General features: G+C 52.0%; 4 protein-coding genes across 22 annotated transcripts in view; 2 read left to right on the top strand and 2 right to left on the bottom strand.

Annotated features, from left to right (window-relative positions):
• Positions 1–664: 664 nt before the first annotated feature.
• FRS3 (fibroblast growth factor receptor substrate 3) lies at positions 665–15974 on the bottom strand. Of its 3 annotated transcripts, none has more exons than XM_072833041.1 (7): positions 15951–15974; positions 8539–8682; positions 6913–7001; positions 5831–6017; positions 3263–3424; positions 2263–2420; positions 665–1987 (listed from the first exon to the last, which is right to left on the bottom strand). In XM_072833041.1, the coding sequence occupies exons 3-7, from the start codon at positions 6976–6978 to the stop codon at positions 1070–1072; spliced, it is 1491 nt and encodes a 496-aa protein (XP_072689142.1). In that variant the 5' UTR covers positions 6979–7001; positions 8539–8682; positions 15951–15974; the 3' UTR covers positions 665–1069. The 3 variants fall into 3 exon arrangements, with proteins under 3 accessions (XP_072689142.1, XP_072689140.1, XP_072689141.1); XM_072833039.1 differs by lacking the exon at positions 15951–15974 and adding an exon at positions 10315–10437; XM_072833040.1 differs by lacking the exon at positions 15951–15974 and adding an exon at positions 8979–9164.
• On the top strand, positions 9909–27910 carry PRICKLE4 (prickle planar cell polarity protein 4). Of its 8 annotated transcripts, none has more exons than XM_072833046.1 (9): positions 10636–10762; positions 11981–12106; positions 13050–13193; positions 13675–13782; positions 14429–14566; positions 14827–15030; positions 15586–15790; positions 16262–17282; positions 26308–27910. In XM_072833046.1, exons 3-8 carry the CDS (start codon positions 13062–13064, stop codon positions 16618–16620), a joined length of 1146 nt encoding a protein of 381 aa, XP_072689147.1. In that variant the 5' UTR covers positions 10636–10762; positions 11981–12106; positions 13050–13061; the 3' UTR covers positions 16621–17282; positions 26308–27910. The 8 variants fall into 8 exon arrangements, with proteins under 8 accessions (XP_072689151.1, XP_072689146.1, XP_072689147.1 ...); XM_072833047.1 differs by lacking the exon at positions 10636–10762 and adding an exon at positions 11389–11878; XM_072833050.1 differs by lacking the exons at positions 10636–10762; positions 11981–12106 and adding an exon at positions 9909–10053.
• On the top strand, positions 17079–27910 carry TOMM6 (translocase of outer mitochondrial membrane 6). 2 transcript variants are annotated; one of them, XM_072833061.1, is made up of 3 exons: positions 17079–17282; positions 17756–17860; positions 26308–27910. In XM_072833061.1, the coding sequence occupies exons 1-2, from the start codon at positions 17155–17157 to the stop codon at positions 17850–17852; spliced, it is 225 nt and encodes a 74-aa protein (XP_072689162.1). In that variant the 5' UTR covers positions 17079–17154; the 3' UTR covers positions 17853–17860; positions 26308–27910. The 2 variants fall into 2 exon arrangements, with proteins under 2 accessions (XP_072689162.1, XP_072689161.1); XM_072833060.1 differs by lacking the exon at positions 26308–27910 and adding an exon at positions 18089–18407 and having other exon boundaries at positions 17147–17282.
• USP49 (ubiquitin specific peptidase 49) overlaps positions 21769–27914 on the bottom strand; it is a 92093-nt gene continuing 85947 nt past the window's right edge. For 7 of the 9 annotated variants that reach the window (XM_072833036.1, XM_072833037.1, XM_072833032.1 and 4 more), the window contains 3 exons: positions 26618–26726; positions 25854–26059; positions 23918–24878 (listed from right to left, as the gene is read on the bottom strand). In XM_072833036.1, coding sequence (XP_072689137.1) covers positions 24688–24878; positions 25854–26059; positions 26618–26726 — 506 coding nt within the window. In that variant the 3' untranslated portion in view covers positions 23918–24687. Of the gene's footprint in view, positions 23440–23917; positions 24879–25853; positions 26060–26617; positions 26727–27914 lie in introns of those variants that run through there. The other 2 variants (XR_012034278.1, XR_012034279.1) reach the window with 2 other exon arrangements.

Below are 27914 nucleotides of genomic sequence, written 5' to 3'. Positions count from 1 at the left end.
GGAGCCTCTGCCAGGGCTGGCCCCTGTGGTAGGGCAGAGGAACCCCAAAGTGTCCATTCCTGGGGAGCGGTTCTCTGGGAAAATAACTAAGCAAGCCTGATTAGTGGGTTATATATTACACTGTGTTTTTTCCTTTTGCTATTCCTGGGCTTTTAGCAAAGTCCTGTTTAAAGGTTCTAGCCTTGATCTAGCCATGCTGCGGGTGCCAAAGGAGGATCCAGGGTCCACCTCTGGGCCAAAGTGTTAAAGGAGATCAGTACCCCTAGGACCTGCCTAGTGGCAGAAGGGAAATCAGTAAGGGGTCCCAGAGAAGGTAAAGCTGGTACAGCCTCCACCCCCCGCTCCCCAACCCCTGCCTTCCCCCACCAACTCAGGAGGGTCAGGGTGTTCCCATTAAAGCAGATTTCCTTCCAGATCCCCTTTCTGCATCCAGGACTCAGCTATCCTGTCGCTTTCCTTTGGTAGCACATCCATCCCTGGCAACTTCAAGTTCTGGGACAGGGCTTCTTGGAGGAGAAAAAGAAATGGTCGCAGACCTGTCACAAAAGCCACAACCACCCCAAATTTCCCAGAATGAAGCCCCTCTGTCTACGAGGCCTCCCCTACTCCCAGCCAGAACCATGCCAGAAAAGACTCAGTAAGAATCTGACATCATTCGCCCAGCCAGAATTTAAAAATAATCATATTAATAATAAATATGTTAAATTACATTTAAAACAATAAATAGAAAAATAAACTGATAAATAAAATCAACAGGTACAAAATGTTTCAAAATTTCAACCAAAGAAAACACACAGACGACAGATAAGACAAATGGACGTAACGGGAGGGTGCTAGATGCATCGGAGGAACCCTTCACAGTTTACATCATGGCTCCCTCCTCGCCTGGTCACCCTTCCTCTCTCCCCAACTTGGAGACCAGGAGACTTAGTGGCTGGTGTCTTGGGGGAACCAGCCAGCAGAGGGAAGCATCTGGTTCCACCTCAGTGCCCTTCTGCAAAGCAGCCTGGAACCCGGGGTGTGGGTTCGGGGGACAGGAGCGTGAGGCGGAGCGGGAGGAAGGACGTCCCTACAGAGGCAAGTCGGTGCTGTTGTGCCGGGTTTTCCTGGCAGTGCCATCGTCTCGGGGCAGCGCCCTCTGCAGGTTGGACATGGCCACGGTCTTTTTGAGGTCAATCACGGCGTAGGAGTCTGAGCTGCGGGTGGGGTGGGTGGTGGGCGCGGGGGCACGGGGGGCCGAGGGGTTCTGGGGCCCCTTGGGGCGGTCTCCACCCCAGCCCTTCAGCTCCACCTGGATGTAGTTGAGCTGCCTGGGGGGCTCAGGGCCCGGCCGGCGGAAATCAAAGTTGAAGACTCTCGGGGAGCCTCGGCGGCGGCTCAGTGGCACAGGGAAACTGCCATGGCTACGGAGGGCAGCCCGGGCGCTGGTGGGCTTCTGGAGCGGGGTCTCGTCCTCCTCACCATCAGGGAAGCCGTTGGAGGACGGAGTGAGCCCATCCCTCGAGTCTCCGTCATCCCCAGCCTCCTCCCCCAGCCGCTGGGTGTGGCTCTCCCACACAGGGGGCAGGGAGGGCAGGTTTTCGTAGTGTAGCAGGGCTGCCCGGCGGTGGGCAAGGCCATTCCAGCCTGGCTCCTCCGTGCTCAGTCTCCAGCCCGCCCCTGGCCGCAGCCCCGCACTGACGTTCTCATAGGTGCACTTGGGCTGGGCCGGGCACTCAGAAGGGCCCTCGTTGTTGTTGTTGTGGTGGGGGGGGGTATCATGCAGGCTGGGGCAGAGGCCCTGGCACTTCATCATGTGCCGCCGAGCCGGGGTTGGGCCCAACACGAACTTCACCTGGCCCGGCTGCAAGAACACCTGGGGGTCACGGGGGTCGGGGGCCCGGACCTGTGGGGGAAAGGGCACCTGGCCCTCGGGCAGGGGCTGCAGGCAATGCCGGCTCCTGTGGTGGTCATCCTCACTGGCTGGCGTGTTGACATAGGTGTGGGACTGGGGGAAGGAGTCCAGGTGAAGCAGGAGAGCCCAAGGGCAGGGAGGAAGGAGAGAGCAGAAGGGACAGGGTAAGAGAAATATGGGGAAAAGAGCTGGAGTTTCCACCTCTTCCACATCCTCCAAACTTCCCAGGGAAGCTGCATCCCTTTTCTGGACAGTAAGGGACCCTATCAATTCTCTTCCCTGCCCATGATCCCTAGGAGGCGCCTTGTTTCCTGATGGCCCATCTCCACCCAGGCCAATGGGGAGGAGCAGGGCAGCTGCTTGCTCACCTGCTCATCAGGAGCAATGAGGGCATGAGTGGACTCTTCCCCAAGCGAGGGGTGTCGCAGGCTGCTTGTCGAAGGGCGCCGGGGTGCTGAGAATCTCGGGCCCTCTCCTGGGCAGCCAAGGAAGCCATTGGAGAAGCTGGAGACAGTGTAGCCTAGAGCTGGACACATAGGAGACAAGCCCATGTGGGCAGTGGGGGTCCTTACACCGCCTGACAACCACCTGCAGCTGAGCATGTGGCTTCCTGGGAGTCCTCCAACCTGAGGGGAAACATTCCCAGGGCCCCCAGGACGGTGGGCCCCATTTAACCGGCAGCCCCCCATCATCTTCCACCTCTCTGTTCTCTAATCCCACCCCCTCCCTCAAAGCTCATGGTGAGCCCCACGTCCCCCAGTCCAACCTCAGCTGAAACACTGAGGGTCACCTTGTCGTCATTGAACTGTCCCTTCAAGTCATTCTAGCTCTGCCAGTGAGCTCTGGGGAAACTCCCCAACATCAGAGGCTGCATTCTTCTATCTTCTACCCCCCCTCACCCCCTGCCGCAGGCCAGCCCACGAAGAGCAGAACACCGAGGAGGGGCTCAGTGTGGACCCACTGAATAAACCAGAGGAAGGTGTGGGAACCTCTCCAGAAAACAGGCATGGGCAAAGATGCCCACACCAAATCAGGAAAGGTAGATGGGTATGACCCAGTAGACAGAAAGAAGAAAGCAAACTAGCTCCAGACTGCTGTTGCTATGGAAACCCAGTGTCTTCCTGTCTGCTCCCGGACCATCCGTCATTACAAGGCCCAGAACGCCCCAGCCGCAGCTTGAGTCGCCTGATTGGCCCAGAAAAGGACTTACTTGTCCCCAAGAGTCATCGGATGTCGGGCAACTGTCCTGGCTGGGTGGCCCAGCCGTCCCCGCCTGCCTGCCTGCCTGACTTGTGCCTCCAGGCCTCGCATTGGCAGGGACTGGGCCTGTGTATACAATCATGGAGGCTGAGGATGGGGTCTCCTCACCATTGGGAGGCTGGGGGGCCCGAGGGAGGCCGAGCTCGGCCGGGTGGCTGTTGCGTGTGATGATGACCGGCTCTTCCATCACATTGATGCTGTTGCACTGCATCAGATCCTGAAGCAGGTTGAAAATTTCCTCGGCCCGGGAGCACTTGAAGGCGAATATCCCTGAAGGAAGAAAGGAAAAAAATGAGGCTCCTCTGACCATGTACCAACAGGCAAGGACCAAGGAGGTTGAAGAGACGCACAACACTCAGGGAATGCCTCTGAACTTGTCCCAGGCCTGGAGGGGGCGGAAGGGCCCCTCATCCCGAACACAAAGATCTGAGAGCTCAGGAAGGAACTGGGCCCACCTGTCCCTCCCCTCATCCATTACCACCATCTAGAGATCTATTACCTCACCTGTATTCCTCACAGCTCAGTCATGTGCACAGGTGAGGGGTACACAGGTAAGGGGAGAAGTCAACATCTGAGCAGAAAAGGATAGTATTGCCCCTCATCCAGTCTTGCTTTCTGTGGGTTCAGTTACCCCCAGGCACCTGGGGTCCAGAAGCAGATGAGCCTCCTTTTGATGTCAGAACATCAGTAGGAGCCTACCACTACCACACACTGCCTACATCATTCCCCTCACTTCCTCTCATCACGTGGGCATGTTATCCTCTCATGTCATCACAAGGGTGGTGTAGTACCGTAAGATACGTTGAGAGAGAACAGACCACGTTCATGTAACTTTTATTACAGGACATTGTTACAATTGTTTTACGTTGTTATTATTAGTTATTGTTGTTAATCTCTTACTGGGCCTCGTTTGCATATTAAACCTATTAAACTGTGTCACGGGCACACATGTATAGGAAAATACAGAATATATATGGGTTTGGTATTATCTGTGGTTTCAGGTACCCACTGGGGGTCTCCTCTGCTGGCAAGGTGGGGGCATTACTGTGTTAAATGAGTGACCACTTCACATGCTGCCCCCATCCTCCTCCACGTACCACCCTTTGCTCCTCAGAAAAAGAGGCTCTACCCAGGGCACCAACTCTTGGCTTGATGCACAACCATGTCCAAGCTCTTTGAGGCAGGAGAGTCTCTCCCTGTTCATTGTTCGTTCACTGTACTTAGTCCAGTACCCAGCCAGAGAGGGAATGTCTACTCTGTACAGGCCCCTGACTTCATGGAACTTAAACTCCGGTGCAGAAAGAAAGAAAGAATGGCAGACTCACTACAAGACACACGTGGCCAGGCAATCATTAGCTCTTCATTGGCTGCCCTATGGCCCTTCAGACCCCAATGCAGCACCTCAGAGTCCCAGGGACAGCAGGACTTGGCTGAGGGTGATTCAAGGGATCCAAAGGTACCCCTGGCGTGTTGGGCTTCTGCACACCCCATCCTGGCAACAGCAGGGCCCAAGGCTCAGGGGAGGCTACTTGGGGTCTATGCGCATGCATATATCCAGAACAGAGATCAATAAAACCCGGCTGACATATGAAAAATGAGATTTGCGGGAATGAGACAGCAAGGATAGAGAGGAAGTGATGGAAAAGGACTTTGCTGGCAAGATATACTAGGAGCCAGAAAAGCCTGGGAAAGCCTGGAGTTTGAGGAGAACTCGGTGTGGGGGCCTAGGGCAGCCCCTCTGGAATCCCAAGTGCAGATGAAACACATGACAAGAAGTCCCTTCCTGTCTTCTTTCTGTTCAGCCAACGTAAGCACCTCTGCTTCGGAAGCCCAAAGAGGAAGATGCATGGAGGGGAAGGCTCCCAGAACATCAGAGACTCACTGCTGTGGACAGTGGCCTCATCAGGGGAGCCTGTTCATCCCACCTCCCCAGTCCCCTCCCTAACCGCATCTAATGCAAGCCTGGCCTGGGTTCTTTCCAGAAACCCAGAGCTTGGGTCTGGGTCCTAAGAGATAAGCCCAGACGATGCTACTCCTTCAAAGAGCCATGACAGGCTCTAACCTTGACTTCATTGAAGGATCACCGTTCTCTGACCCTTGACTGCAGGGAGAAAGGGGAGGAAGGGAGAAAACATCACACTCCAGGCGACAGGAGACAAATATTAACCTCCAGGTGGTTACTCAGTACATCAGAGACCCGAGTCTGACCTTGCCAAGCCTAGCATTCCCAAGCCACGCAACCCCAAGGTAACTAGAGCCTCCAGCCTGACCCTTCGTTATTCACGGGCTCCAGGGTCTATGACCTGGGGGCTCAGAAGAAAATTTGTTTCTATATACCCTCAAACTAGGGTACAGAGGAAGGAGAAATCACTTGCTTACCCAGACAGGTTCTGGCCAGGGAGCACTGGCTGTCTCCCACGGGCTATGCAATAAATGCCCCCACAAAAGGACCCAGACTGGAATCCCAATGACTGAGCTGAAAGAGCACTGGCCTGGGAGTCCACTTAGTTTCTTTTGAACACGCTATGTGCTCTTGGCCATCACCCTTCCCTTCTCTGGGTAATATCCACCAGGTCAGCAGGCTTCCCCACGGCCCCCTGAGCTCTGACTTCCTGCCCCAGTACTTGCCCTGGGGCACAAACCCCTCTCCTGGTGTGCAGCAGGAGCCATACTCACCCTGGCCCGTCTGACACCGGCGGCCACTCTCAAAGGAGAAGAGGTTGGAGTCGTAGCCATAGCGCCGCAGGCAGAGGTAGGGCCAGCGGACAGCCTCACGCCGATGCAGGTGCAGGACCAGCTCACTCTGTGTCAGCTCCATGACTCCGGAGCCCAGCTCCACCCCCTCGTCATCCACATTTGTCACCTAGGGGGGCAGAGAACAGAAGGGTCAGGGGGGAGTTCAATGAGTATGCGTAGCGGTCCCTGAGCCACTGGGAGGCAGGCCAATGCAGCGCTAGGGCTGGGGAGCCAAGGGGCTCTCTGGAATGCCACATGATCACCAGGAGACCAAGCGGATCCAGCAGTGCCACTGACCACTGCCCTTCGCTAGGCCTCGGCTTTGGCACTTGGGCAGTGAGGGGGGGGTGGTCAGTTGACCTCCTAGGTCAGATGGTTTGATGACCAAGGTTAGAGGACCTTGACGGTCCATGACCCCTGCCCAAGGACCAGATGCCAATGCATGACGTTTCAAGCTAAAATTTTAAGGCCCCTGAGAACAGAACACAGACCTCCTCCACCACTTCCCTAACTCTAGGACCTTGCCGAGGGCTCCCTCTTCTGGCAAGCAGGAGAACCTGTGCCTCAAAAGCTGGGTGTGAGGAGGGGACTCCCCTACAGGGAAGTGAGGTGGCAGGGGCCAGGGATGCCCGGGGCCACTGGGCCTGGCCTTAGCTTCCCAAAGCCACCAGCAAACGCTAATATAGGGCTTACCATGCATAATGCATATCTATGTATGTATACTAACTCACAAACACAGACTTGTTTTTTCCTCCAAAAAAATATATATGTAAAGCTATGAAGAGATACTGGTAGGAGTGGATGTTTCAAAGGCACGATGTTTGAATCCCAGTATTTCTTCATTCTCGGTAGGACATTCATGGTATAGGAGAGCCACGCAATGGGCAGCGGTCTGGGCCTCAAGTCTTAAGGAGCCACCACCTTGGCCTGTCACTTCACCTTCTCTAGGGAGGCAACGGCAACTTGACAGGTTGGCCCAGGAGCCATCCAGGGAGCCCAGGAGAGGAGGAGGTTGCGAGTACCTTGAACTTGGTTGGGTGGTTGTCTGGGACGCTGTCTCTGTTCAGGCAGCTGCAGCAGCTCCCCATGGTGTCAGAACAGCCAGGCCACCCTAGGGGAAAATGCAATGGACAAGGTAATCTAGGTCAGCTCTGGAAAGCCCCACTTTAGGGACTCTGACAGAACCACCTCGTTAAGATCACCTCCGCTTGGACATAGGAAGACTCTGTCCCTCCTCTAAGACACTCATATTCTCAATCCAGGGCCAGACATGTGTCAGATAAACATTAATTCAAGTTAGGATGTGTTAAAGATTAATGCTGACAGAGCAAAGGAAGAGAACTTCTCAGAGGTAACATCTGATCTGGACCCTGAGAAGTGAGGAGCATTCTGAATGAGATAATGCAAGCAATGGGAAGCCTGTAAAGCAGGAAAAGCATGGACAAAGAGGGAGGGGTGCCTAGGTGGTGAGATTGGTCAGTCGTCTGATGCCTGATTTTGGTTCAAGTCATGATCTCGAGGTTGTGGGATCAAGCCCCAGGTCAGGCCCCATGCTCAGCATGAGTCTGCTTGTGTCTCTATCTCTGCTCATCCCCTTGCTTGCATGCTCTCTCCCTCTCTTTTTTGAAAAGATGAATAGAATAGAATAGAAATAGAATAGAATAGAATAGAATAATAAAATAAAATAAAATAAATAATAAAATAAAACAAAATAAAATATAAAATAAAATAAAATTAAATTAAATTAAATAATATAAAAGGCAGGGAACCAGAAAAGTGATTTTCTTCAGAGGGAGCTGGATGCCAATCCAGAGCCTTCATCTGGATTCAGCAGAGAAACTGTAACTTGGGAGTCCCCGACACTTTGGTCTGGACCTTCCTCTTTTTCTTTTTTTTTCCCCTCTTTTCTACCTTACCCTTCCCACATCACTCAAATTCTTTTTTCTTCCCTCACCACCATCCCAAAATGGACTTCAAATTTATCTTTTTGATGTTCTCTTCTGTGAGGCATCACATCACAGTCAAGATACAGTAAGAAGACTAAATTCAAAACAGCACATTTTTTATAACCTTGATTATGCATTTCTTCCTTTAAAAAAAAAAAAAACTCTGGGTTTGCTCCTCTTTGTCTAAAAAGGAGACCAGAGGCCTTAGTATCTGGCTTTTCCCTCCAGGATTATAGCACTTGGATTACATGTCACAACAGTTGGGCCTTTGTCTAGAATGGAGAGGAGACCGCCAAACTGGAGTGACCTTAGGGAGCAAACAAATGCACAGAACAGTCGCAACCAGAAGGGTTGCAACTTGATGCAAGAAATCAATTTATAAGGGATACCTGGGGAGCTCAGTCAGTTAAGCCTCCAACTCTTGATTTCAATTCAGGTCGTGATCTCAGGGTCATGAGATTGAGCCCCACATCAGGCTCTGCACTCAGCAGTCTGCTTGAGATTCTCTCTCCCTCTCCCTCTCCCTCACTAAATAAATATATCTTTAAATAAATATATCTTTGAAAAAATGAATCTGTAAGATCAGATATCCTTCAGGAACTCCCACTGAATGTGTAAAGCCTTGAACAATCCTGACTGATATCCCCCATTCCTCCCGACTTGGAAAACTCCAGAAGAGTGGCTCCTTTACACAGCTCTCACCTCACCCAGGCCATCGGGGAGCTGACCATGGGAGGGGCATGGGGAAGGACCCCCACTTTATTCCCCCTGTTCTTGGTGGGGCATCATGGCAAGTAGTCTGCAGAGAAGTCACCTGGATCCCTCTGGGACACACCTGGGGCTCACCTGGCACAGGAAACAAAGACCACAAGTTAGCGGAAACCTTCCATGCTCGCCCCCAATTGTTAATGAATTCACTTGCTGTCAATCCATCCCACCTGGATATCTGTTCCAGGTCCTGACAGGACACACAATGAAGAGAGTGAGTTCAAGGCCAAAGGGCCACAAATCCAAGCCCCCCAGGCCCTGAAAGGGAGCCACTACCCTAGTTGCAAGGAATCTGAAGTCGGAGACAGCCTTTTCAGTTGCCCCTAGAACCCATCTGAATCCTGTTACAACCAACACCAAAACCACCACCTTACCTTTGCAGAAAACTTTAACTCTACAGAGAGCTTTCTGAAAAGGACACTGTGATGTACTGGAAAGAATGCTGGCTTAAGATTCAGGAAACGAATGATCTAAGCTGGCACTAAGCATCTGGGAGACTCTGGCAAGACAATCCCCTACCTCCCACCTCAAGGCCTTAGTTTTCAAGGGAAACCTCTGTAAATGGCGAGGTTCTGGCTTAATTAACCTGAAAGCGGTTAAGTCCGTAGTAAAATGGTCACGAAAACGGGTATTTGCCCCTTCCAGGACAAGCTACGCTCCCTCCATCTGACATTTGGAAACTTGATAGATATTCTGTTCTCCAAGCTTTGCAACGCCTAAAATTTTAACATAAACGCTAACAATAAATCAGAATTTCAGGGATCCAGGGGATTCAGCCCCAGGTGGACATGTTGACAAGCCAGGGCCTTGGAGATCCTTGAAATCCCACCCTCCTGCTTTCCAAAAGCAATATCCTTTCCCAGGGGACCCTTGTGCTCTGCTTCCTCCTACAGCTTTCCCGGTAAAGGGACCCCCATCCCTCTGGTCTGGCTTATGCTCTGCAAGAAGGAAAAAGGCTGAGGGAGGTGTGCACAGCCTGAAGACAGGCAGCCGGGAAAATACTGAGGCTGGAGCCACCAACAGGGAGTCTGGGGGTGAAACCAAGAACTATAGGGTGCAAGATGGGGGAGGGTGTTGCACCTTTTTCTGTCCCCTTCGTTTGTCTTTAGGATATCAGAACGTATCATGACACTTCAGTGACGGGGGTGGGGGGGGGGTGGTGGTTACAGTGGCTGGGACAGGTAGGGGCTCTGGTCCCCCAGAGGTGTGGATCGGAGGTGGGAGTGTCAGGGTGGGTTATGGGGACTCAAAATATAGGAGGGCTTGCGGAAACATGGGTAAGTTTTCTGCATTAAAGCGTGGTGCAAGGAGAACGGGGCGTATGCAGGATCAGGAACCGCAGCGCTCTGGAAGCATCTGGGGGGCATTCCGGAGAGTGGTGGCTCTGCGGGCGTGAACAGGAGAATTCGCAGGAGTGAGGGGGTTCCAAGGGCTCCAGGACAAGCCGAGGTGTGTCCGGGGTTGGGGGTGGGGTGGTTCTGGGGAATGAGCGACAGATTCGGGTGGCGGGGTTGTCAGGGAATTTCTACAGACACCGGGAAGCGATGGGGGAGGTCGGGGCCGCGCGCCGTCCCAGATCCCCGCCCCCAGCCCCGGGACTCCACCGCCCGCCCGCCCAGGGCTTCCTCGGGAGGGAGCGGAGGCTGTGGCGCGGCGCGGTGCGGCCTCGGTGGAACCGCCTCGTCCCCGCCCCGCCGCGCCCCGACTCACATCGCCCCGCGGCCCGGGCGGCGCCGGGCCCCGCTCCCGGGTCCCGCTGCAGCAGCCGCCGCCCGCCCGGAGCTAAGGCCTCCCCGCCCCGCCCCGCCCCGCGGCCGCGGGGTCGGAGGTCACCGGCAGCACCAACGAGACGCTGCGGGCGGGCGGACCCGATCGGGGGCGACCAGCGCGCAGCCTAGAAGGTCCCCTTGGAGGACTTTGCAGTCGGGAGCGGGGAGCATGCGCAGACGCCAGAGGGCGCTCCGGGCCAGCCGCGGAGCTAGCCCCACGGAGAGGGGCGGGGCGGGGCGGGGCGGAGCGGGGCGGGGGCGGGGCCGAGAAGGGACCCAGAGATGGGACCGGAGGTTTCCACTCCCCGGATCAGAAGAGGGACCGGGGTCGGGGGAAGAGACAAAAAAGATAGGGGAAGGGCCTGAACGGCCTGCCTGCAGGGAGAAAGGCAAGATGAAGAATCCCTAAAGAGGGCTGGGGACCGGGGGAGGCAACTGAGAGGGGTGAGGACACCCGGAGAGGGGCGGGGCCGGAGGAGGGTCTGAGGGGACCTGCCGGCTCGGAGAGGCGCACGGTTCCGCCAATGACTGAAGACCCGGCCCGACGGCGGCTCCCAGGTGTCCGCCCCGTGCCCGCGGGGGCGCAGTGCCTTCGCGAGCCCCTGGGAGTGGGGAGGGGCAGTGGAGCCTGCACTCTCCACCCTGCGGTCCCCCAGATCCTGTCCTTCCGGCTGCAACTCCAGGCCCCGCGCCAGCTGCCCGCTCTTCCAGTCCGGGAGGGGCGGGCGGGGGCCGCGGGAGGCGAGGGAGAGGGCGGGCGGCGCTCCCGGGGCGGGCGGGGGCGGGCGCTGAGGCCTCAGGGTGGGGACTGGGCGGGGGGCCGGCCGGCGGGGTCCGTCCAGAGCTGCCCGGACGCCGGCGCGCAGCGAGGGTGAGACCCCGGCGGAGTCCCGTGCCCTCCCCTAAGCTCCCAGCACCCAGACTGGGAACCCCGGGGTTCCCGACTCCCGGGGACGTCCAAGAACAAGCCCTAGGAATCTGTCGAGGGGACACTTGGCAGGGCCGGGTACTTCTCTCTCTCGCTGTCCGCGGAAAACCTTCCCATCCTTTTACCTCCCTGGTCCCTAGGGCTGTGCAGGCTCTGCCCTCCAGGGCAGGGGCGGATTGGGAAGAGTGAACTCTTGAACCGGGTTGCACCTGCGCGGGGGCGGGAGACAGGGTTCAGCCCTGAGAAGGAGGGGGATTCTTGAAGAAATCCGGCTTGTTAGTAAGACCGGGTCCAGGGCTGAGTGGAGATGGGAGGATGGAAGGGTGAGGGGTGAGAGCTGACTTCTGAGCATTGTTTCTGTGCGGGGCAATTGCAGACAAACTAGAACCTGGAAGAGGGTGCAAATCCACCCTGAGGTCCCAGGTGGCTCCGAACCCTCTCCCAAGTGCCTCTTGCCGCCTGGATGGAGCAGGGGCAGTGCTGTCAGGGGAAGTGGCTACTCCTGGCCCTGAATGTGAACAGCCCATCCTGGCTGCTTTCCACAGGAAACATGACAGAACAGGAAGGAAGCAGATGGGTGTGGAAGCAGGGATGGGTGGCACAGGACGTCTGAAGGGGGTGGGAGGGCTGGGAACCAATATAACTGTTAAGAGTCCAAACCTTGTTCTCAACTCCACAGCTGAGTTTTATAGAGGCCTGGGATCTGGTGAGGACCTCCTGTGCCCTAGCTGCTGTCAAAATCCATCCTAGACCTCAAAGGCAACTTCTTCCTAGGACATCCCCCAGTTTTTTAGTGTGACCTTAGGCAAGTTAACCTCAGTTTGTTTCAGCTCTCAACTGGGATAACAGAAACTACCTGATAGGATTGTTTTAAGGATGCATTCTATTATGTAAAGTGCTATTTTGGTCCCTTGCACAGAGTAAACATTACAGAAAAGTTTGCTCTGGTTATTTTTCTCCTAGAGTGCCATATATACCTGCCTAGAGCTCTGGCCCTATTCAGTCTAGTCTCATCTCTCTCTTATCCACAGGAGTATGAGCTCCTTTTTTTTTTTTTGGAGTATGAGCTCCTTAAGGGCAGGGCCCATCTGTTTTCTACTTCAGTGGTCACCCTCACCCCCAAGATCCTGTGGTCCTGCTAAGGCTGGCCCCAAGGAGGGCCAAAGAGATGTGTTTAGAATTATCCAATAAAATGGGAAATTGCTGCTATAGGTAGAAGCCAAAAGCACACGGGATTTTCCTGTCCTTGAGCTTATAGACAAGATGAGGAACTGTCTTGAGCTTGCAGCTGGCAAAGTGGCCCTTGTGTTGGGAGCATGAGGATGCAGGTTCAGTGGAGTGTTCAGTGCACAATGATGAATGGTGGGAGTTGACACTGGGGAGGTGGGGAAGGGGCCAGTCTCCCAAAGGCTCATTAGAAAGGCAGAATGGCCTCTCCTTCCATTGTGGGCCTCCTCTTTCCTCCTTCCCAATCTTGGGACGACCCAGAATTTGAGCTTCAGAACTCTTGGGAGTTTCTGAAAGGCCTGGCCTCAAGATCTGGCTCAGCCACTTAGTAGCTGAGTGACTTTGGGCATTTATGCTCTGTGAGCCTCAGTGTAGCCATCTATAAAATGGGGACAGGAGAACCACCCACCTCATCTGGTCATTGGGAGGACAGAAGGAGACCATGCCTGCAAAGCACTTAGCCCTGCCTGGCACATCGTACATGAGGGACTGACAAATGGGAGTTCTTGTTTTCTGGACAGACTTTGTCACCAATGTCAGTGCCGAGCTCTGACTGGCCCCATCAAGGGGAGAGCCTCACCCCTCCAGAGCCAGGTCCACCAGCCAACTCAGACAGTGACCCAGGCCACCTGCCAGACAAGCACCCTGAGGAGACTTCTGCGCAGGTAGTAGGAGCCCTTCCCTTCCCTCTGAGGCCAACCTGCCTTCCATCCTACAGGCCTCCTCCCATTTCTACCACCCGCCTGGAAGGTAGCCTTTGAGCCCGATCTCCTGTGGTCCTTTTCTCTTTGCAGGAACCCCTGTCCCTACAGCCCCTTGGGATGGGGGATGGGGACATGGGGGTTCGACTTTAAACTTATTCACATGAATACCCGTTCCCTCTCTTGGGGAGTCTGTGTTGTCAAAGCCAACTCCAGGCTTTGGCCCCAGACTAATCGGTTGATTTCAAGCATAAGAAAGGATGCCATTTGGGGGTGTGGGGCCTCCCCAGCCTGCTTCAATCAGACCACAAATGCAGGAGTGGATCAGCTGTCCTTGTCTTGATCTTGGAGGGGGGCACATGGTAATCATTCCAGATTGGGAGGAGGAGGGAGGAAAGAAGAGGAAGGCAAAACTAACCACCCCTCTCCTGCCACATCTCCTCAGGATCCCGAAGTTCTGAGCTTGGGGCTCCCTTGCCTGGACACAGACGGGGCCTCCATCTGGCCTGGGCTTCGGATCCTCCTGCAGCAGCTGCCTCCGCAGGACAGTGATGTGGGTCTCCCTCTCTCTGCCTCCCTCTTTTTACTGTGGGGCCAGACTCCAGAGGATAGGGAACTAGGACCCAGCTGTGCCGCTAACTGGGGAACTCATTCCCCTCCCCAGCCTGAGTTTCCAAGTCTTCACAATGGGTACAAAAGCATCTGCTCTGCCCACAATGCTTAGTTGAAGAGCAAATGAGAAAATGGACATGAACAACTTCGGAAACCAATAGTGGAATGTACAAATGTAGAGAGTATGGTTAAGTATTTATTGAGGCCCTAGTGTGTGCCCAGACAAAAGGCTTACACTTCAGCTAGGCGGGCAAGACCAGGAAACGTGGAATAAATCGGAAAAACAACAGAAAGTGACAGTGAGCTCCAGCTCCCTGGGGGTAAGGATCTAGATAAGTGGTGACAGGGCTTAGTGCTGTGGGCTGTCAGGACCTGAGTGGTGGCCATTCCCGGGGGCAGGTGAGACTGAGGTAGGCTTACTCCAGCTCTCTTCCCTCTCTCTGTGCCCTTCTGTGCCGTTGTCTTCTGCACCTCCAGAAGCTTCTACAACCTTCCTTTGACCCAGCAGCTAACTAAGCCTTCTCCCTCCAAACTCCAGCCTTGCCTGTTGGGGCTCTCCCAGTCTCAGTGGAGGCCTGTTTCTGCAGGAACGCTACTGCCTGGCCTTTGAAGAGGATGAGCTGGCCGAGCTGCGGCTCTTCTGTGCCCAGCGGAGGCGGGAGGCCCTGGGACAGGGGGTGGCCTGCCTGGTACTTTCCAATCTGGTGGAACACACCTGTGAGAAGGTATGTAGTGCGCCCCCCCCCCCCCCCCATTCCTCCTTGCCTTCTCACTTCTGTAGAAGGGCCTAGCTCCAGGGGCTCAGGTGGGGAAACAGGGGTTGGGGATTGACAGTTTGGCAAATTCCAAAAAGAGAGGCCACCTTTAGGGGTTCTCCGTGGAGCCTGCAGTGGAGGTGGGCCTGCCAGGGGGAACCGTTGGGTTGGGGTTAAGATGGAAGAGCCAGGAGGGAAGCCTCTGACCAGCCCAGCGCCTGACCCGGCAGTGCAGGGAGCCGCTGAGGCCAGGGGAGTACGGAGTGTTCGCAGCCCGGGCAGGAGAGAGGCGCCGCTGGCACCCGGCTTGCTTTGCCTGCCAGGCCTGTGGCCAGGCCCTGATAGACCTCATCTACTTCTACCACGACGGGCATCTCTACTGCGGCCGTCATCACGCAGAGCTGCTCCGGCCCCGCTGCCCGGCCTGTGACCAGGTACAGCCCCAAGAGGGCTGCTGGGAGGGGGCTGCCCAGGGTCCACCGCGGCGAGAGGTAAGGGGACACCTCTGCCGGTACCGCGGAGTGGAGGACTCCGAACCAGCCTGGGTCCTTTGTGTTCCCTGTGGCTCTGACTGGAATCCTGGGCATGGGGACCCGTCGCCTTGTGCCCTCCCCTGCCGCAAGCAAAGGCCCCCAGACTTTCTGGGACTCAGAGGATTTCTCCGGAGCAGGGACAGGCGTTCATCTCGGTTTGCCGGGTGCCCAGTGCTGTCCTGATCAGGCGAGGAACTGCCATAATGGGAGCCCAAGAGGCAGAGCGGAACCCTGGGTTGGGAGTCCCGGCGACCGGGGTCGCGCTTCTTCAGGCGGTGCCACCTGCTAGCGGGACCCCGGCTAGGCCAGTCAACCCTCCCTGCGCCCGAGTGGTTGAGTAGATCAAAGGGGATGTCGGTAGACATGCTTTAGCGTTAACTGGGTAAAAGGCGTGGTTCTGGGTGGATGAATGAGTGAATGAATGAATGAACGGGCCGTTCTCCCCCCCTCTCCCAGCTCATCTTCTCCCGGCGCTGCACTGAGGCCGAGGGGCGGCGCTGGCACGAGAACCACTTCTGCTGCCAGGACTGCGCCGGGCCCTTGGGCGGGGGGCGCTACGCCGTGCCGGGGGGCGGCCCCTGCTGCCCCCGCTGCTTTGAGCGTCGCTATTCGGCTGCCGGCTCCAGCCAGGCCCCGGCACTGGAAGGGAGGGCGTCCCCTGGTAAGGGAGGAGAAGGTGCAGATCCGGGGGGAAGGGGGCAGCGGCTTGGGCTGGGCCGAGGAGGGGATTCTCCCGGGCCGGGACCCTCGCCCCGGTCCCACGCCGTCCCGTCCCCCCACCGCACCCCCCAGACCCGAGCCTCGGGGCCCGCAGCTCTCACCGCGCGTCCCTGGCCGGAGCGCTTCCAGGGCCTCCCGAGCCCACCCCGCGCCACCGTCGGGGCTGCGGCGCGGGACTCACTGTCGGACTGGGGACGCGGCCGCCCTCTGCTGGGCGGCGGCGGGGACGCGCGGGGGCGGGGGGTGCCCGGGAGCGGCGTCGCGGCGGCGGCGGCGGCGGCGGCGCGCACGGCCCGGGGGCGGGGCGGGATAGAGGCCGGAGCCCCAGCTGGATCCGGCTTCTGGCGCCCTCCCCGCCCGGATCCGGGAGAGGGGCTCCCGGCTCTGAGACCCGCGTTTCTGGCCCGGCCAGCAACAGGGGAGGCGGGCCTCGACGGAGCGGAGGACGCCGCGGCCGTCTCCCGAGCAGCCCTTCCCGCCGCTGCCTCCCGCTTCGGCCCGGAGGCCCGGAGAGGGCCGCTTCCATCCAGCCCGGAGCAGGAAGATCGAGCTGGGGACCGGACGGAGGCACCCCAAGGGCAGGAACGGGGCCGGCTGGAGAAGCCGCTCGACGCCAGGGAGGACGCCCCCTGCCCCACCTGCTCCTCCTCTTCGGACTCGGAACCCGAAGGCTTTTTCTTAGGCCAGCGCCTTCCCGGTCCCTGGAAGTCCCCCGGAAGCCTCCAGGCTGGGGACAGCGACACCTCCAGGAGACACTGCGCCATTTGCTAGTGGCGCAGCCCGGGGAAGGGGAAGGGGCGCGTGATCGGTTTGGTGGGAGAGCGAGGATCTCCTCACCCTGTAAACATCCTAGATTGAACGCAGTCAGGGGCACCCCTGGGAGAGGCGGCCAGGTCACAAACTTGGAGTGCTCCTCTTAAGCCTGCGCATCCTAAGCCTTCAGACGGAGACTTTCTTGGGGGAACCCCACCCCGCAAAGTTACGCGTCCCCTGCTGAGCTAGCCCCTAGGCCCACCCCCACGGCTGGGGCGGCCCCGCCCCAGCATCTTCCTGAGCCAATGAAGGGAGCACGCAGAGACCACGTGTGGCCGTGCCTAGGCGGGCAAGCCGCAGGCCTGGAGGGAGCTCCCCGCCTCGCGGAGCTCGTGGACGCGCAGCCCGGGACCTCTCGCTCTCCCCCGGGCCGCGGCGCCCCCTGCCGGCCCGTCGCCGGCGGAAGTGCGAGGCCGGAAGTGGCGTGCTCTGCGGGCGCCGGCGCCTACGCGGTGCGTCGGGAGACGCCTTGCGGATCGTGAGGGTGCCGCTATGGCTTCCAGCGGGGTCGGCGTGAGCGCTGCCGGCGCGCCAAATGAAGCACCCGAAATTCCAGACAACGTGGGAGATTGGCTCCGGGGCGTCTACCGTTTCGCCACCGACAGGAACGACTTCCGGAGGTAACCGAGGCCCCGGGAGCTTCTCCCTTTCCGGCCCTCCGAGCCCCCTGCGCCCTGCCTGGCGCCTCTGCGTTGCTCTGGCTGAGCTTTGGAGCGGTCCTTGGCTGGGAGAGTTCCCGTGCGGCAGAAGCGATCTTTTGAGTTACTGGGCTATGTCTAGAGAATTCTCACCGTGACCAGGGGGACCCGGGAAAAAGGCGCCAACACAAACAGGCCTTTCGGCCCTAGGCGAGTGTTTAATTGTCCTTTGCATTTGATTCTGCTCCGTGGATACAGAAACGGACTCCAAGTAACCATGTAGTTCTTGGGCAACCTACCATTGTAAAGCTCTACGTTCTTGCAATTCTAAAAGCGTTTATGCCTCCGAAGCTTTTTCCAGGGCGGTGATGGCAAGTCTTTCCCCCCAGTATCCTTCCTTAACTAAAGACAAGTGAGTCAGGGACGACAGGGTTAATGAGATGTTCTTTTTCCAGGAACTTGATCCTCAATTTGGGACTTTTTGCTGCGGGAGTTTGGCTGGCTAGGAATTTGAGTGACATTGACCTAATGGCACCTCAGCCGGGGGTGTAGCCAAATAGGTAAGAACTTAACCTGAGCTCTGCGGGTCTGGGAGCTCTAGAGGTTGAGAGAAGCAATAATATTTGTCATCTATTCACAAAATACAGGAAGGAGATTTGATAGAAGTCCTTGGCTGTTCCTAGTTAAATGTGTTTACAGATGTTATGAGGAATTTTGAGTCTCTTACTAATTTTCCTCCAGTGCTTTTACATTTCTAATGCCACTGTTGTCCTGTTGTCTGATTGCAGACACATGGAACCCCCTGTGCTGTACTTGAACCTTCCAAAACTAGAGCCTCCAATTTATGACCGTCACAAGACTTAGCCCTCTTGGAAGTTGAAGCTTCAATCAGACCACCTTCCCTTCCCAATTGCTTCGTCTCCTTGAGCCCACTCAGAACTCCATTCTCTGGTCAGCAGTCAGGTTTCAGCCAAAGTGTTGTCCTCTGTTCTGTAAAGTTCTGTACATAGTTCCTAAGTTTCTGCAGGAGGTGATCTTTGCTCTTGTCCTGAGGAATAACCTAATGATATTTTAAGAAATATTTGGAATAAAGACGTATACAAAGACCGTCATTTTATTCTTTTAATAAGAAACTTCAGCTTACAAAAACAAGGTGTAAAAAGTCAAGATTTACAAAAATCATAAAAACATGATTTTTATTTCACACTCAAGAGACATGAACGAGCCCCAAACATGAATTGTAACAGAGATGGTTTGCTTCATATTAAAAGGAAAAAAAAAAAAGAAAAAACCGTAGCCACTGTACACTGATGCCAACATAAGGTGAAACGTGATTTTTGAGGAATTTCCACTGTTGAGCAGAAGTAGGGGAAGAAGCCATTTGGTGTTGCATAGCATTTTACTGCACCAGGTGGGTTTTCCAGGCACCAGGGGGGCATTGTTGCTATAATCGAGTGGGATCTCTTGGGAGAAAGAGGGCAGTGATACGCAGGTGGAGGCAAGGTGAGTCAGCCTGGGCAGCGGGTACTAAGTGACACTGCTTGAGGAAGCTGTTTCCTTCACGAGGAAATAGATGTTCTCTGACCTGAAACTCACGGTAGTGCCACTGTCCCAAGAGTTGGGAGTTCTTTGGAAATGGAATATGTAAGGAACTGGCAGTGGAAAAGACTCATGTAGGCTCAGAAAGATGTGGAGAGAGACAGTTTTCCCCCTAGGCAATTTTGTTCTGGTTGTTTTATTCTAGGCATTTATTTTTTAAAAGTTTATTTATGGAGTCTTTCTACACCCAACATGGGGCTCCAACTCATGACCCTGAGATCAAGAGTTGCATGCTCTGACAGCTAGCCAGGAGCCCATCTATTAGGTATTTTTTAAAATCCTGCTTTTCCACGTCAAGTTTCCTATGGAAGGGATATGGGATTAAAGGGTATGAACTGGAAAGGATGGAGGGGTCAGTATGAATGCACCACAGTGGCCTAACCGGCATAAATCTCGTTAAGAAATCTTGAGAATCAGATTGTGTATGTTTTACAAAGTCCTGTTCTCTTACAGTTGTCAGGTAGGCTCCATCTGTTGGGGAGGAGGTTGAGCATGTGTGAATTCAGGCCTGTGGATGGCTTGCTTACCAAGAAGCCAAGACCCTGAAAGATTCTACGCTAGGACCACAGACGACTTGACAGGTCTTAACACCCATCTTACTAGGTGTTAGGATGAGAAATGGTCACACGCATGAGAGCAAAGCTTGGGTTTGAACCCTCCCCCATGGTGACCAGAAAGGAAACGTAAGCCACAGCATAAATTCTAAGCCCCTTCAGATCTGCATCAGACCACTGCTAAGATAATACAAGCATCTCCTGTTCTTCATAGGCATGAAACAGATCCTTGGTCTGCGGCCTGATCTACTCATAACTGTGAAGAGTTCTATTTTACAAAGTTTTTTAAGATTGAAAATAAAAATCCAGCAAATTAAGACATGGCAGCTTCCAAAGCATAATTTGTATTTCACTCAAAATTTTACGTTTTAGCTTCAAGGAATAGAATTTACTGTTAGTGGGTTTATAAAGCCGTAATACTGGCAAGGTAAAGTTTCATTTAAACTGGCTTAATTCCTCAGTGTTAAGAATTTAGCAAGTAAAGCTATCAAATCTACAATTTTCCCAAATTCTGATGAACAGTTATGAATTCCATAAATTGAAATGCTGGCCTTCACCATTCCAACACAACATTCTTCCCAAGCAAAGTCGGTTTCACATTTGTCATCTGATTTTTAGCCCTGGCTGATTAACATAGCACTACAAAAATCTCAGATTACGTGGTTAGATTTTAAATGGAAACGTGCCAGCAGAAATAAGTATGGGAAGAGTCCACAAGAATGACCATTTGATCAATGCTGGAGTGGCTAGCTATAGTGTATTTAGAGCAATGTGTGGGTTGAAAGAATAAACACTGGTCAGTTGAAGCCCTAGACCAAGACAATGGTTAAATGTGAAAGATCTAAACTAAACTCACAGTCAGAAGGTGCTTTCAGCTTTAGTGCTGATTTTAAAAAGAATCTGAACCACCAGGGAGATGCATACTTACCCAGTAAAAAACTAAGTTACCATGGGAGATTTTGCTCCAAAAGTACAACCTCACCCAATTAATTAGGCCAGTAATTAGGCCGAAAGAACCAATTTTCAAATGTGCTTCAAGTGGTGAGCTTTTTAAACACCCTTTGGTGAAGTCTCACAAGCTCAATGGAAACCTTAAGATCAGAGTAAAAGGAACAGGCTATAAACAGCCCTGCAGGTGAGCAGACTGGGTCTTCTCCCCTTCCTCAGCCACTCAGCATCATCCCAGTCAGCACCTGCCAGGGGAAGAGGCTGGAGGGCTGGGGTAGGTTCTTTGAGCCTTCTCTTTTACATATTACACAGTGCACTGGCTTGCCTTATAATCTAAAGGTTCACATATTGGGGATTGTGTTCTACACTGCTTCCTGAAATTTTGTGCAAAAGAACTTCAGAACTAAGGAAGGTAATCCTTCAGGAGGAACCATTTTTGTTCGACTTCTATCCTAAGTTGTCCAGCATTAGGAAAAAAAGGCCCTTTCTGAACATTTGTGCTCTCCCAACCAGCTGGAAAAACAACTCTTCCACTCATAATATATAACCCGACAAGGGTATAGTATATGTTTGGGAAGAAGTAGCACTCCCAGCCTACCCGAAAAGGCCCAAGTTAATGTTTGGAACGTAAAAGAGGTGCTGAGACAGAACGGGGTATACAGTCTGCCTTGAAAAGCAGCCATTTGATGAATAGTCACAAATCCAAAGATTTTGGACATTACACAGTAAAATTTCAGAACCTGCTGGTAAGAATAATTATCTTTCACACATGAGATGAAATGCTTTTTAAAAGTCTTATATCAAATGTCCTTTACACTGTACAGACCCATTTGTCACCCAAAATGACAAGGAGGCATCTTTTCCCTTAATCTTTTCAATCCCATGCAAACCATAACTGGGTACAAGGCACCAAATGTTATGAATTGTATAAAATTAGTTCACAAAGCTTTATCAATAAGTAAAACAAACTCCCATCTCCCCCTCCCTGCCTGCCCACCCACATCCCACCCCCACAACCCAAGCAAGTTTTCATTCTGTACTACTGTCAACCTCTCTCAGGCTTATGCCCCACTGCCAGCCAATTCACTTCATCAGTTCTTGCACTTGGATGGAGCTATAAGCATAGCCAGAGTAGGGAACTCATACAATCATTGACTCTAGAAGCCTTGCCATTAAAAACAAAAATAAACTCTGCTATTGAGTCCATAGGACACATTAACACTTCTACAGTTTCTAATTTTATTCATGACATTTTAAGAGACATCTGGAAATTCTTTTCAGTGTGGCACTGCCCCCCTCAGAGGGCCCGAGAAGGGGCTGGATCAAAACTGGCAAGAGCTCTGCCCACCATTTAATAAGAGCTTCAGTTCCTGGCTGTTAAGGGCATTCCTAATTTTTTTTTTTTTTTTTAAACTAGCATGGATGCTTATCTCAGAGGCAACCACAAGTATGAGGGTCAAACTAGACTGAGGTAAAAATCCTTTTTGAGGGCCAGGGTGCATTCATCTTGGCTGGCTACAGCAGAAAGTAAACACACCAGCCAACTACAAAGGGTTCCTGGAATGGGACACTAACTACTTGTCTGGGAGCAGCAGGCCCCATAAGGTTTAGTTAGGAGATCTTGGGTTTGATTTGGCAGCATCTAGTCAATGTCTACCTTGTTCTTATCTTCTTCTCTTTAGAATGTTTCAGTTTAAAGTAAGATGCAACTAAGAAATCCATCTACTTCCAATATGTAAATAAATTAAAGGCAAAGGGACACTTCCCTCACAACAGCCATTGGCTTATGCAGCAGGGAACTCTTTAATAAAAATCTCCATAAATACTAACTTCTCAACAGCGTCTAGTGCTGCTGCCTCTGGGTACCTGAGGTGTCTGTGACTGCAGGGGCACCTTCGAGAGTATGCAGCTCAGTGAGGACTCTGGTAGTGGTTTCTATTCCAACTTATTTTAAACAATTTTATTAGTTTGATACAGGGGTGCTCAGCTAAGTTAAGGGCTTATTTCACAAAGTCCTTAAATCTGCTTAATAATTCTTATAAATATTTGGTATAAAACTATCTTTAAAAATTAAATTTGAAGATCTTTTAATTTTTCATTAAATGTTCATTTTTCTTAAGTATTTCCCCCTGGACAGCCGGAGGGATGAAGTAGATGCTCTATTAGTTCTTTTCCATTTGTAAGTTCTCTTTTTCTAGAATAATAAATATAGCATTCAAAGACAGATGAGGCACAATTTGTATTTTCTTTTTTACTCTCCTTGGGTTTTGTTTTTTGTTTTTGTTGAGTTAATGAACTTTTCCATTGCTGCAAAAAGTCATCATCAATCCTGCCAACTTAAAAATGTGGATCTAGAGAGTACAGCTTTATATCAGAGCCTCTGGCAACATGGGCAGCTGTAACACTTTAAAACAGTGTCCAGGAGAGGGCGAGCCCAGGCCAAGCTTGTACAAAGAAGCCTGCAGTAGACCATATAAACCAAATAGCATAAAAAATGCCATACGCTATCGCTTCCAAATAAAAGCTAAGTATTACAGAAACCTCACAGTGTTGGAAAAAGCAAGTTTAATTTAAAATATAGTCACTCCCCCTTCTTTATCAGGGTGAGCCATTTTGTCTGAATTTCTTCCATGTCTCAGCGCTATCTGGCAGGTCCTATGGGAGAGTTCATCTCAAAAGAGGTCAACAGCACATGCTACAGATCTGATCTGGAAATGGGGCTCACCGAAACCCCTAAGCTACGACCCTCATTCTTACCCTCTCTTTTCCCAACATCCCACCCTCCCCCAAACTCCCTCCATATCTGCTTCCTTTGAGTGACAACAGTACTGCTACCTGAACTGAAACCTTAATATGAGACACTCAGCTTCATACTGATGGCTGAGGCAGGCTGCAGCAGCCCCTGCAGTGACAGTTCCGGTTGGCGTTTGCTGTTCCTGGTGAGTCTAACTGCAGGAGTGAGAAGGTAAATTCAGTGGTCTCTGATGGGGAGGAGGGTTTCCATCTGGGCAGTTTCATTCCACTTACAAACTTAACCGCTATAAAAAGAAAGATGTATTTTACTAGCACTTAAGTAAAGGACAGGGCACTCTTTTTTTTCCCCCCCTCCAATGGGCTGAATGCAGGTGGGTAAAGAAACAGGGATTATCAAATTGGGGAGGAAACAGGCCAGGGACAGCAGCAATGAACTGTTTGGACGTCAGGGAGCAGATTCCTAAGCCCTAGGAAAGCAGAAGTTCCCAAACAAGAATGTTCTGGCCCTCCAGGTGCAAGAAAGAAGCTGCAGGCTAAGAAAAGCTGCACCCTGCACCAAGACAAGAACAGGTGATGGGCATTCAGATAAGACTGGGACTGCCAGGCATCCTTGCCTACCCTCAACTGAGTTCTGAGACAGCCTTGGACAACTGACCTAAAGACCAGTTTAAACCAAACCATGTGCTTGCCCTACACCTGAACCAGGGATATGCTACGGAACTGGGCAGCCAGAGATACCCTTAGGCTCAGCATGCAACAAAGAACAGGTCATCTGCCAGTTTATTGCTTCCCCATATGAACTGCTCCTTCTTCAGAATGAAGGGATGTTCATGCCAGTCTTAGATGATGTGGAATGATCAAATGATGGCACTAGCTAGCCAGGGAAGGTAGGAGACTTGAAAAACCTCCCATTTTGCATGGGGAAATTTGTTCTATGCATCTCATTCCGCTTTTCTACTGCTATCCCCTAAAAAAGGAAGTCTGCTAGTTTTCAACCCTTGAGGGTTACTTCCTTTGTGGGAACAAATCCTTATTATTCACCTCCTGCCTTGGAACCAATTCCATCCGGCAAGCTGCCAGCCCAGGCCCCTGCCCCCACCCCTTCACGTGCTGTGTCCAGGGCTGCTCACATCAGGAGGGTTCTTCTGGGGCTGCAAGGAGATCCTGATTAGTGGGGGGATCACATAATGGAAAGAAAACATGGCTGCTCTCCTGGCTGCATATGATCAATTTACCCCCTCTTTCCTCCACCCAGATCCTCTATATTCAGAAGCAACTGATGAAAGAATCTTCATAGAAGTTACTCCTTTTGATTTGTTTTATCAAAGGAGGGAATTCCCAATCCATTCAAAAGGAAGTGACTACAGATTTTAGGATAAGACATGAGTCACCTGGCTGGCACCTTCTGCTGTAGTCCCAGTGAGGCAAACTTAGTATTCTGTTCCTGCACTAAACCTTACTTCCTGTAAGAGGAAAGATGTATAAACACCAACAATTTAAAAGCAAGCCAGTCCTTGAAATATGCCTCCCATTCAGTGGAAGGGCCGTGGTCTGCCCTCATCGTTGTTGCTGGACTGCACCTGAGCTTGGAGTTGGGTTTCTGAAATTCTTGCATTGCCCTGAACTGTTCTTTGAGTGTAAAAAAGGATGTAGGCTTGAGTTTTGCACACTTCCTCGACACTGCATACATTCAGCTTTGAGTCATTGCAGTGGACCCAAAAACCTAGGAAAACCAAAGGAAAGAAAGAGAGAAAGTGACTACCCCACTTGTATTTCCAATTGGCAGGCAAAACCAGGAGATGAAGAAAGGGACAGAGGAGTTCTGTACAGAGCCAACCCCTGACTGGTGGTGCTGGTGGTGGGGTAAACAAACCAATAGATTTCCCTGTGACGGCTGGCTTCAACTCCACCCAAGCCCACCAAAATACTGCTTACAGTATCGACTGGCTGTAATTTCTGTCCTCATTTTATCCAGGCTTTTTCATTGCTTACTAGGGCCCTCTACAAAGGCAGCCTGAAGACGGGCTAAGAGATGGGAAGAGGAGGAGCACAGGTGAAATGTACATGGGGAGGAGTGATGAAGGGAAATTTAGAAGGAATAAAAAGTTATTCCACCCAGCTACCTTGAGGGGTAAGGGGTTCGTTATGAGAAACACAGCCGAAGCCCACCCTCCTCAGTGCAGTAGATGGGAGGCTCTGGTCTGGGATGCCCAGGACTGAAAGCTCCTTGGAAGGGGCCCTTGTATCCCCACACCTCCCACAGTAAGGGAGGGAGGTGGTAAGGACATAGAAAGTACTCGGGAAATGGCTTCAGCTCTATCGCGAGCTGGGGCTAGTGAGATTCATACAGTATCTCCATGAGATTATAAGAGTCATAGCATTTCTGCATAACTACGACGGAAATGGAGGTCTGTAGAAGTATTAAGAATCATGAGAAGCCTCAAACATTAACTGAGCATTATGTGCTAGGAACCGTGCTAAGTACTTTTACATGTGTCAGTTCCTGTCAATTCTTAGAACAATCTTATGTTGTCACTTGGTGTTATATCCAAAAATTGAATCCAACTTTCATAATTCTTTCCACTAGATTTTAATGTATGTAATATCCCCCTATAGATGACATAAAAGGAAAGTGATGGAATGTGGACAAACCAACCCTTTTCCGTGTCCCCCACCCCACAGAGTAAAGCGCACGCACCTCCCTCTGTGTTGTAGCAATAGGCTGTGTAGTGTCCTGAGCCAAACCCTTTCCCGTGATGCATGACCACTGCGGAGAGATCATAGGCAAAGGTCTCTTTGTCAAGAGAGGAGAGCATGTCCCTGCAGCAGTAAGGTTCCATGGTTAATACCTGGTCAAAGACGACATGGACCCCAATCTTCTCTCGATGATTACGGCCAGACCACCTAAAACAGGGATAGAAGTTTCTTATAGTAAAAAATGGCATATGCTATCCTAGGTAAAGGAAGGTAAAACAGGGAACCAAGAAAACGTAACCTTTCAGATTTGGCTTCTGCATCAATAAAACAGTGATCAGTGTCCACATGTATTTCCTGTGAACGTTCCGTGACGTACTTTGAAACTAGAAGTCCCTAAAACAAGCAGTTCAGGCGATAATCTTTTTGTAGTTTACTGCCTGCTCTTCTCTTCACAGACTATGTCATTCTCGGTTCTGAAGATGACTTTACATAAGCCCAGGTGAGGCTAGAGAATCTTCAAGCAACAGACACCCAGCGCGAGCTACCTGATGAAACAGGGCCATGAGAGCTGAAGCCCTGTCCTGGGCCCCCACGTTAACATGCCTTCCTGGGCGGGAAGCATGTCATCTCCATGGAACATGCAAGGTCTCTAGGGAACAGGCTTCCCTTTCCAACACCAAAGGAGACATCTGCCCTCACCAAAGCCTTTGAAGCAGCTATATCCCCAAGCTCACAACCACCTGGGAGGCCCCAGAGCAAGCTCACCTGAATCTTTTAAGGTGCAGCCGGAGGACCTGAGGTAGTCTGTAGATCATTAACTGCTTTCTAGCTTCACTCAGAACAAGGGGTTTGGGATTGGATTTTCGTCGTTTGCCTATATGGTTTGGGAAGGTATAAGACATAGATCGTGAGGAGTCTTGTTCTTTCCTAGCTATGGTGAGACGACTTGCCACCCAATATGCCTTCTCCTTATTTCTCAGTACTGGGACCTCAGTTTCATCTGGAGCAGTGCTGTGACCCTGTCAGACTCTATTTCTCAGCGGACCGCCCCCCCCAACCCCCCGTGCCTTCCTGGTGCGGCTACAGCTCTTTTGCCAGAGAGGAAAGAGATGATTGTGTGGGGGCACTCTTACGATGACTGCAACTGCTCTTCTTCGACCATGAGGTAACCTTGGGGATAGAAGCCTTGAACTAGTCAAGTTGAAAAATGGAAAGAGCCTGGATCCCCCAATGGCCGTGCAGATACTGTGCTAACCCCTGAATGTCCTTCAGACTTCTTTTATAAAACAGAAAAAAAACAAGAAACAAGAAACAAAAAACAAAACAAAAAACAAAAAAAACCCTGTATCTTATTTTAGTCATTATTATTTGAGTTAAACGAAAAACCAAACCTAATCCTGATATATCCATTTCTAAATTTTTGCATCAGTAGCCTCCAAAACTGGTATGGGTTTAGGGTGGTATATTCCTGATATCATGGATTTATTAATGGAATATACTGAAGGGTCACTGCAACAGCATGCATGCAGCATAGATGCACATTAGGGTTCTATGCCTATATATATGGGTTTATCACTTAAATTATGACACACCAGAATATAACTTTAAACATTTTTGTTTTCATCAGGTAGGCCTAATTCAATCTCCTGCTCACAGCTAGTTGTATGCTGTTCAAACTCTCAACCTCCGTTTCTTCTGTAAAATGGGGAATAAATCATATATTTCAGGCTTAGGAAAAAAGTAAGGTGGCACAGGATTACCAAAGGACAGGATATGTAAACAGATTTTTTTTCAGCATGAATTGTTTGTGGCATATACAAATATTTAGAAAAGAAACTGGCTTTATAGTTTTATGCTGTACCTAATTTTTGGATAAAAGCAGACTGCTGGACATGGAGGACCAGGTGGACAAAGGCTGGCCAAATTCATCCAGTCCAAAGAAGAACCAGTGCTCAGACTCTAATTTTGTTTCTAAAAATACCAAATTGTGAGAGGAAAGCATTTCTAAATTACATCAAATAAACAATGGAAATAAAGTTCTCTTAATTTCCATCAGAAGCCT

Source organism: Canis lupus, chromosome 7 (assembly GCF_048164855.1).
Source record: "Canis lupus baileyi chromosome 7, mCanLup2.hap1, whole genome shotgun sequence".
Lineage (NCBI taxonomy): Eukaryota > Metazoa > Chordata > Mammalia > Carnivora > Canidae > Canis > Canis lupus.
This window is presented reverse-complemented; position numbering and strand designations above follow the sequence as displayed.